Source organism: Engraulis encrasicolus, chromosome 9 (genome assembly GCF_034702125.1).
Source record: "Engraulis encrasicolus isolate BLACKSEA-1 chromosome 9, IST_EnEncr_1.0, whole genome shotgun sequence".
NCBI classification, from domain to species: domain Eukaryota; kingdom Metazoa; phylum Chordata; class Actinopteri; order Clupeiformes; family Engraulidae; genus Engraulis; species Engraulis encrasicolus.
This window is the reverse complement of record NC_085865.1, coordinates 33,734,035-33,744,008: the sequence shown is the minus strand read 5'-3', so window position 1 is coordinate 33,744,008 and position 9,974 is coordinate 33,734,035. Positions and strand designations below refer to the sequence as shown.

Below are 9,974 nucleotides of genomic sequence, written 5' to 3'. Positions count from 1 at the left end.
AAGTCTAACCCATCCTTAGAAATATATATCTTTTTGATTATTAAAAAAAAATACAAAATATTCAGTGAAAGAGTCAGTAGGCTTAGTGAGGAAGGACAATTGATTTTTGGATCTGTAAATCTGACTGGCTGGGTAAAATTTGGCCCTGGCCTTTTGGCCCTGACCCCAGCTAAAAGCATTTCAGGTTCAGTGTCAAGTTCAATGAATGCCTTTTTTTAATAACGATCTCAAAGAGCTGTGCATTCCTAAACTTCATGGGCTTCATAGAGGTAGACAGCTGATAAAATGGATTAAGATCAAGTTCCATCCCCAAAAAGATAGGCCTACAGATTCAAACATGTTTTGCTGGGACTGCAGGTCTGGGTCTATACATGAATATGAATCATACTGTACACATGGTTATGAATATGAAACCCAAGTAGTGCAAAATCACTGCAAATCACTTAATATTTAAACAATGTGTAAAAAAAAGCCTGAAGGCCTACATGAACGGCACTGAATAATTGTTCTGGGTGGCACTGGCAATGATCACTTCGACAGAAAGTGAAAGTAGGCCTACCACCGGGTAAGTCCCATGTTGTCATGTGACAGGACATGATACACATGCAAATTATGTCTCACTCTGCAAGAGAGCCGCACAAGATGGGGCTACAACTAAGGACCAGGTTGGGGAGGACGATATGACCCCAAGGAGGAGGTGGGGGAGAGCACTGGTTATTCCCTAAAACCAATAACCACTTGCCCATGGCTGCATGGTTTAGGGTGCCTGCTGAAACCAGTGAGCTCTGTTGCCTTATGCATAGTTCAGCATCCATTGCTTATCCTGTCATCTCCAGCCTCAGCTGTGTTCTGTATAGGTTCCACTTTATGGGATAAATCGATGAAATTGACTGACACTAAAAAAGACACCAGAATGGGCCATATACTGTATCATGCTTTTTTAAAGAAAAAAAATTTGATCTGATAATCAGAATCAGCCTTATTGGGCCAGTTAGTCCGAAACATAACTCTGGTAGTCGTCAGTAAAGTTCTGCATCCCCAATCCAATCCATTTTGCACTGGTGCATGATATATATCAAGGCTATTCAAATGGAGGCCCTCGGGCCAGATGCGGCCCTTGGATAGCAAGGTTCTGCCCCCCCACAAGGTCAGAACAAAATGAATGAGAGTGACATCTTATCTGAAATAGTCTCACAATAGACCATCACAAGGCTACTAAGAAATAGAGAAGCGAATATCCGTTCTGTCAGGAAAGTTATCCACTTTGTTTCGCACCCTCACCTTGGACATCGTGCTGCATGCGGTTACATGCATATTCCATGTTCTGCCCCTTTACTGGGAGGAATTTGGAAAAACTGGCCCTCAGTGACATTTAATTGAATACCCCTGATCTACATGATATATAGGCCTACCAAGCTAAGGTAAAGCATGTTGTGATGTTGCCAGCACTTTTATATATTATATTATATTATATTATATTATGTTATATTATATGAGCTGGACACTTCAATGTCCTTGTATGACCTGTGCTTATGGAGAAACAGACAATAAAAGCTGACTTGACTTGACTTGACACTGTGCAAGTGCAGGACGGATAGGTAGGGGGCGCAGATTCAGCACTGACGCCTGTCATGGAGAAATTTTGCTGTCCATAATGTGCCTGAATTCTAAGTAACAATCGTTTTCCCGCCCATCGTAAAAGTTACGCTGTTAGTTACAGTTGTATCATTTTATTTTATCATGATTCATTTTAGTTTGATATAACAAGCGTTTATGATATCTCGAAGGACTTTTGCCCCTTTTCATTTCTATTTACGACAGGCAATGCCATGGGCTACCTCACACAGGTCCTCCAAACTTAGAGGGCATTTCAAAATTTCAAAACATCTCTGACCTATGACGAGGATGCAAAGCTTCGTGTTTACATTTTCGTTGTGGTTAATATAGCGCACTAATATCAGTAGAAGTTTTATAATGCGAACTTCCAGAGCAAGATCTTCAACGGCATCAACGGTGTTTAGAGTATTTGTGTAGATATCCTTGCAAGCCAACCCAAAGTTAGTCATGGATGCCGTGGTGGGCAAACCCTACACCGATTCGTGTTCTGTCGAAGTACCCAAGCCACCATCCATCGATGATTTCGTTGTAGTAAAACCGATTAGTCGCGGGGCCTTTGGAAAGGTCTATCTTGCTAGAAAGAAATGCAATTCGCGGTTGTATGCAATCAAGGTAAGATTTAAGACTATTTTCTTGAGACTTGCTTGCCTGTTCCGTTCTGTTGGGCTTTATTGACAGTGCATGACAGGCTAATATGGTAATAGGCTAATAGCCTCAGTTATCTGACATTAAATTGGTTATTTATATATCTAACTATTATTTGTTTACTACGTATTGCAGGTCGTAAACAAGGCAGACATGGTCGGTAAAAATATGACGGAACAGATGAGGGCAGAGCGAGATGCATTGGCCCTGAGCAAAAGTCCTTTTGTCGTGCACTTGTTCTACTCTCTGCAAACAGCCACTAAAGTGTACTTGGTAAGTTGATATCAGACTGGAATGTCTTTTTTGTTGTAATAGATATCTATATTTCACTTGTAAATACCAATAAAATGACTGAAAACATGTTTCAGGTAATGGAATATCTAATTGGAGGTGATGTGAAGTCCCTTCTTCACATATATGGATATTTTGATGAAGACATGTCTCTAAAATATATATCAGAGGTAGCCCTGGCTTTGGATTACCTCCATCGGCATGGAATAATTCACAGGTAGGTTATTGTGTTTATTATTTTATTGTATAATTATTCTATATGGCTGTGCCCAGTTTATACACAAATGCATTCATGTTTTTACAGAGATTTAAAACCTGACAACATGCTAATCACCAATGAAGGCCACATCAAACTAACAGACTTTGGGCTTTCAAAAGTTAAGTTGGAAAGAGGTATGTATGACATTTGCAAAGGAGTCTGTCAAACTGCTCTGACTGGCTTTTTCTTAGTTTTATGGAGGTACACGCCTCAACAAATCCTAGGGATGCCACAACTAGTTAGCATTTCAATGACATGTAGGCCTCAGGTAAGTCAAGCGAATTTGTAACATTTATTTGCCAAGTAGTGTATTGAGAACTGTAAAAACTTGATTTTGTTGCACACTGCACGAAACATGCACATTGCACGTTTAATAAGGCTCATTGTACGGCAACATAATGCAACCATGATGTTTGCTTGAATCATGTTTATGTTTTCCTTTTAGAATTAAACCTACTGGATATTCTTACGACACCTTCTTTGGCGAAGCCTAGCAAAGATTATTTCCGTACACCAGGCCAAGTGCTGTCACTGATCAGCTCCCTTGGACTCGTAAGTGTAACGGTCACCACTTCCTAGTCCTTGATTTGTTTTGGTTAAGTTACTTCAGCATAATGACACATAATGACACAATTGCATTCAGGCTAATTGTTCTCTTCCTGTTTCGCTACCATGCAACTACTACCCCCCCACCCCTCACTCCATTTTAAACCCGTCAACCAATCAGAACACCCCGGCGATGGAAGGGAAGCGCCACAGCAGCCTATCAGCAGTCCGAAGCCCAAAGACGTGTGGGAAGTTGGAGCAGCGGAAGAGCTCGCTCTGTTCCCCTCGCATGAGGAAAAGGAGGGAAAGCTACAGCTCGCCCATGTGTTCCGCACGAGCTCCAGGTACAGCCATTCAAGGCAGTGCACAATCTGACAATGTGTTTTGCAGATATATGCATGGACAGAAAAGTCTCAACATGGCATAAATAATTCCTCTGTGTACTGTATGTGTGATCAAATATTTTGTGCTTATTGAGCAATTTCTATTAAATGATTTACTTCATTAGTAATGTCTTGTTTTTATTTCTCAGCTCGTAGCGCAGTCTTCAATGCGGGTCTGCTTATGAAAAGCCTCACTCCCAGATTGATGAAGTCCAGACAACGTTGCGACACAACGAGCACTGGAAGTAACCAATCCTGCTTTTCCTCTCCTGTCACTGACTCTGAGAACTGCATCAGCCCTCTGTGGGAAGACTTGGTATTTCACCCACCCCTTATATATTTTTTGTATATACAGTAGATACAGTCAGTGCTTAGTGTTTAAATGTATACACTCCAGGTTTTATTTGGTAGTTTTGTCTAAATCACACCTTCAGTGTAATGCAATGTAAATTTGTAATGTCATTTAAAATGTGAAGGCTTTAATTGACCAAAAATGTAATACAGTACAGTGAATGACTCCATATCAATGTGTTCTTAGGAATGCCGGGAGAATCAGAGTCTACCACCAATGCAAGGTAAAGACTCGCTGCCCATGGCTGTACAGGCTGTGGCTCCCATGGTCACATCAGTTGAACGAAACGGCAAGGTGCCAACACCTCGCCAAAGCAATGCTCTTATGTCCCTCGACAATCGCAGCCCCAGGGAACGCCAATTCAAAGGGCAATTGGACTTCTCAGAGGAGCGGTACCCGGGAGGGAAGAGCAACAACAGCTCCTTGACAGGGAAGAGGCTCCAGTTTGACAAAGAAGACTGCTACCTTTCAGCAGCAAATGCTCCTCCGCGAGTTGACGGGTGCACACAAACCCCTAGCCAAGACGTTGCAAGAGAAGCCGCCGTCACCAAGTCAGCCAAGCGGGCCTTTGAAGAGGTGGACCGAAGCCCAGAAACAGTGGGACAGCAGGCCAAGAGGGGGGACTCGGACTTCCAGAGAAGCTCGCAGGTGCCAGGGGAGCTGGATACGAAGTACAACACAGGCCTCACAGGGCTCTTCTCCAACGTGGCGCTGGGGTCTCGCCAGGGTGGTTCCTCTGGAGGCCAGAGAGAGAGGAAGAGGATGGTGGGGCCGAGCCAGTCCAGTCCGAAAGAGGTGGCCAAGAACTTGCTGTGCGAGCTGGACGACCATGGGGATGAGGTAGTGGATGCTTCGTCAGCAACAGCAGCAGCCATGGGCAAGGTCCCAGAGCTGAACATCTCCTCTTCGCTCAGTGAAACCCAGGAGGTGCGCCGGAGCTTGAGTATGGAATCGGACGGCTCTCCCCACGACATGTCCATCATCAGCGGCGACGTGCCTTCGCTCCGTCTAACCGAGAGCCCCAAAGAGACCCTGTCCTCCTCCCTGGAGGATCTGGATGAGCACGACATCTCCGCCTGCTTCCCATCCACCCCGTTAGCTGCCAACACCGCTGTCTCCGCCCCTATCCCTGTGCCAAAGGCTGGCGTCACGTCTTCGAGCCTCGGGCCGCACGACTCCGTCAGAAACAACAGCTTCCTGTTTCAGAGGCGGCGCGTCAGCTCCGTCAAGTCGCCATCCTTCCTGCGTCCGCGCAACGTGGTGGCCTTCCGCAGCTACAACAGCTCCATCAACCGCTCCAGCCTGTCCACGTGCTCGCGCTTCAGCCTGGGCTCCGTGGAGCCCATGGAGACCTCGGTCAGCAACGCCTCCTTCCACAGCTCCATCATGACGCCCATGCAGAAGAGGGGGGCCAGCTGCAGCAGCTCCGCACAGCAGGTACAGTGTGTCTTCCTCTGGGGTGTATTTAAAGTAAGTAACTATGCCCTTTATTATCCCACAATGGGGAAATTCAAGTGTTACAGCAGGACCATACATACAGCTTGTGCAAAAACAGATGACATACATACAGACACAGGACCAAGAAGTAAAAAATATATATGAGGGGGATATAAAATAGAGATGTTATAAAAAGATAGAAATATTTCTGTCCAAATAAATACATTAATAAAAGTGCATAAAAACACAGGTAGTACAGTGTTAGCAGCATCATTAAAGGAGGAAAATGCAGGGGTCAGGACGTAAGCATTGTTGCTAACCAGTTAGCAACTTAGTAGGTTGCCAATGGGAAATTGAAGAGCTCTTTTCCAAAATGAGCTATATATCCATTTTATAGAATGTTGGGAAATTGACATTTTAATATTGGGCATTCCATTGAAATGCATTGCAAAATGCATTTTTATGGAGGTCTTAAAGTACGTTCTCATAACATTTGAATGGCAAGAATTCACACAAAGATGATAGGACCTCTTAACAGTCAATTCCAATATTAAAATGCAAAAAGTCAAAAATGGTGGATATAGCGTTTTGGAAAAGAGCTCTTCAATTGCATTGCCACCAAGTAAGTTGCTAACTCGGTTAGCAACAGTGTTGTTGAGAAAAACTAATGGGCCTTTTTCTTTCCTTTTGTCGTCAGGCACCTTCGATTTGATGCATTCCAAGGAGGTATAAGTTGCCTCTGGTGGCATAGATATAATAAAAACACATGCCACTGTATTCTATGGTTTTCTACCGGAAAACAGTAGTCATTCATATCAACTATCCATCAAAAATTGAGCTTGTTTGATGTAATTGGGGAAAAAAGCCACAACCAAGCTGAAATTGACCACAACACCTCTATGAGGGCTGTGCCATTTGTTTGTTTGTTTAACACAAACGCCTAATATGGTGACTTTTAAAAGAATAAACCGCATCTTAATCCCAAAGAGATGCTGAGTGGTGAAGAATTGTATAGATATAGCTGAATACATAACCTATGAAAATTCTGAGGGTGCGTGGGTAAAAATATTAAGTTGTGCTGGTACCGGCGCGACAAAATGTACACAGTGGAAACCCTCAAGGCTACGAGGTGCTGTTCAGCAGTGAATGGTTCATTGGTTGTCCGTTCACTTGGTGAAATTCCTGTAGTCTCAAATTTCAAAATACAGGGTATGCCGCCAGGACATGCTATTTATATCCCAAAGAGCTTGTGCTCACGAGTTGGACATAGTGATGCATCATGAATTGTTGTAGCTCTGCCTAGCAGGTAGGCAAAATAATCAAAGTCTCAAATTGCAAAATACAATGGTGGAAATGACTAGGCAGTTAACAGCAGTCAAAGGACAGCCTGTCATGCACCATTGCATTTGGCAATATGCAAATTATTCAGCATTAATAGTAGTAGATAGTGTAGAAAGTAATGCACCTGATCACTTTTGTGTATTCCTAGATATGTACCGGTATTGTAAATGTATCCATGAATGGAAACAAGCCTACTTCTTTGTCCATTTTTCGACAATGTGTGTCTAGACCCCGACTCCAATGGGCATGGTGCACACCCCCTTCAGGACGCCCAAGAGTGTGCGTAGAGGTCCGGAGCCTGTGCAGAGTGCCCCAATCCTGGGCACCCCAGACTACCTCGCCCCTGAGCTTCTCATGGGCAAACCACACGGTAAGAAATGAGAGCCCATCACACATCCATTAACTAGCATATGTACATGGACTTTGCGATGAAAAGTCATGTAATGTCTTAATTTCAAATCATGTAATGTTTACCAGTGCACATGGACTGGTATGGAAATGAGAGGGTTGTTGTTCTCAACTTCTCTGGTTGAAATATTGGGAATTTCTTTTTAGCATTCAGAATACTGGCATTTTTTGATAGAATTTCATCAATATGTTTCAGGAATTATGATTCACGGTAAGTATGACAAGAACAGAGGTTTTGTGAGTACATTGGGTGATGATGGGTTTTTTTTCTCCCTTTTGCATGCGACTGCTGGCAGTGTGCTCTGTCCCGGCCGGGGCCAAAGGCCAGGGCTTAATTTAGCACTGATATTTGGGCATTGCTGTTTTTCCATCTCGACCTCTCCCGCTCTAACTGCTTCAGTGGTCCTCTGGCTGGTTCTTCTGGGACTGTCCAAAATATGACTTGGAGATTGGAGAGTGATTTTGCCCACCCCCCACCCCCCCAAACAACAACGATTTCATAACTGAAGGACGAACTCTTCAAATCTTCATTACGCTAACATTTACATGTACAGTGTGTGTGTTGGAATCTCAGGCTGGTGATTGGTGTTTGGTGGATTCAGTCTTTCACACACCACAAACCATAAAGTAAAATTGTTTGCCGTTTTGCTAACGTATATGGCAAGAAAGGTTCAGAAAGTCTTATTGAGGAAGATCAGGTCACTCTGATAACTGCTTGCTTCCACAGCTGTAGAATAGTAGCAGATGTCACTGTCTAACATGCTGTAAATAAATCTGACTTGTATTCCTCCTCACACACATGATGCATGCCACGATTGTGTAACAAAACATGGGCAGGATTAGTGTCATGTTCCTGCTGGCTGCTACTGGGGCCTCATGCACCTTAATTACTGGATGTGAATGGTGTGTGACCAAGCAAAACTGCAATCAATGTTCCCACCAGTAGATGGAGTGGAGAGGACATGAGCAGTTCATTTAAAACTTACAATACCCGAGGGGAAACCCATGCCGACACCAGCAGACTTTCTAAGAGAAAACAAATCTTAAAATTTATGAAAAAAATGCAAATGACAAAAGATCCTGATGTGCTTTGAAGCAAACGGAACAAGTTCTACCTACTGTACAGTTTGCGATGCAGCCTTTCTGCATTGCATATTGTGTGTGCGTCTCTGTGTGTGTCGAGGCATACCATTAGCCTTGTGTATCTGTACTTGCAAATGTGAGTGCATTGGTGTACCTGTGTTAGTAACTGTGTTGTCTCTGGGCAGATGTGATGGTGGACTGGTGGGCGCTAGGGGTGTGCCTGTTTGAGTTCCTCACAGGCATCCCTCCCTTCAACGATGAGACGCCACAACTCGTCTTCCAGAACATCCTAAATAGAGGTGGGTAACCAGGTTTGTGTTCGGTCACCTGGCTGCCGCCATGAAAAACGTATCTTTATTGTGGTGGCTCTTATTGTGTGTGGCTTTATTATGGTGCATCTCAACCCGCTATCTTTGAAATAAACTGATATGGGTTTGCAATGCCTTTTTGTGTCCATGAAAAACATAGCATTTCATCTTCATAGTTAGCCATCAACTTCTTTTTTTCTTATCTTTGGTGCTGCCTAGACATCCCTTGGCCAGATGGTGAGGAGGAGATTTCCCACAATGCCAAAGATGCCATAGAGATTCTGCTGACCATGGATGTGGCCAAACGTGCTGGCCTAAAAGGTAAAACATCTCACAAGTCAAACTCAACAAACTACAATGAAGTTGCTACACTTACATAAATAGAGCCATTACTTTTCATCACTCCAGATTCCTTTGTTCATTAGGGTTACAAATATGAAGCCATACTGTACCATCACAAATATGAAGTGAAATTCAGTGTGATTACGATACAGATTTAATCAGTTTCTCCCCCCCCCCAACTTTTTTTTGACTAAGTGTGCACTGTGAAAGGTCTTTGACTGAAAGCTTGCCAATTAAAAAACCAAAAGGATTTAAGTTTACAGAGATTTTTGTTTCCATTTTCACAATTTTGTTACTGTCTGGCACCTTTTTAGTCGTGAATGCAGTGTCATCGTTTTTAACGGCCTTTTGACTAACAAACATCTGCCGCCGCTGTTCCACAGAGCTGAAACGCCATCGCTTCTTTGCGGGCCTGGACTGGACCAACCTCCAGAACCAGACCATGCCTTTCATCCCCCAGCCTGAGGATGACACGGACACTTCTTACTTTGATGCTCGAAACACAGCCCAGCACCTGGTCCTCTCTGCATTCAGTATGTAATGTACAGTACAATAACTACTCAGGGTGGAATGTCTGGTACTCACCATCTTTTGCTTTCCTCTATGTATCTATGTTTGTTTGTTTTTGTTCACTAAATATATTGTAATATATTGTCTCTCGATCAACACTGTTTATTTATACTGATCAACAACATTAATAGGGTAAAGATTTTAAACACTATGCTTTGTTTTAACATGTAAGTGCTTTCAAATACATTGAAAAAAATAAAATCTTAATGACTTGTCATCACCAAGGTCTATATCTCGTATAACACATTCACTGGAAATACTTAAGTCAACGAGTCCTTCTGGAATCTTTACTTATAACTAACCATTCACAACACCTCCAGAGTAGCATCATGAAAAGCGTGTTATGATGCTGTGTTGACAACAGCTCAACACTGGTGTAAGGGCAATACTCA

At 43.2% G+C, this 9,974-nt stretch overlaps 1 protein-coding gene across 2 annotated transcripts; it reads left to right on the top strand.

Annotated features, from left to right (window-relative positions):
* The first annotated feature begins 1,897 nt into the window (after positions 1–1,897).
* mastl (microtubule associated serine/threonine kinase-like) lies at positions 1,898–9,802 on the top strand. 2 transcript variants are annotated; one of them, XM_063206958.1, is made up of 13 exons: positions 1,898–2,229; positions 2,398–2,535; positions 2,631–2,770; positions 2,858–2,946; positions 3,258–3,364; positions 3,540–3,702; positions 3,891–4,057; positions 4,280–5,530; positions 7,100–7,241; positions 7,476–7,490; positions 8,548–8,661; positions 8,890–8,991; positions 9,396–9,802. In XM_063206958.1, exons 1-13 carry the CDS (start codon positions 2,065–2,067, stop codon positions 9,551–9,553), a joined length of 2,751 nt encoding a protein of 916 aa, XP_063063028.1. In that variant the 5' UTR covers positions 1,898–2,064; the 3' UTR covers positions 9,554–9,802. The 2 variants fall into 2 exon arrangements, with proteins under 2 accessions (XP_063063028.1, XP_063063030.1); XM_063206960.1 differs by lacking the exon at positions 7,476–7,490 and having other exon boundaries at positions 1,899–2,229.
* Positions 9,803–9,974: the final 172 nt, after the last annotated feature.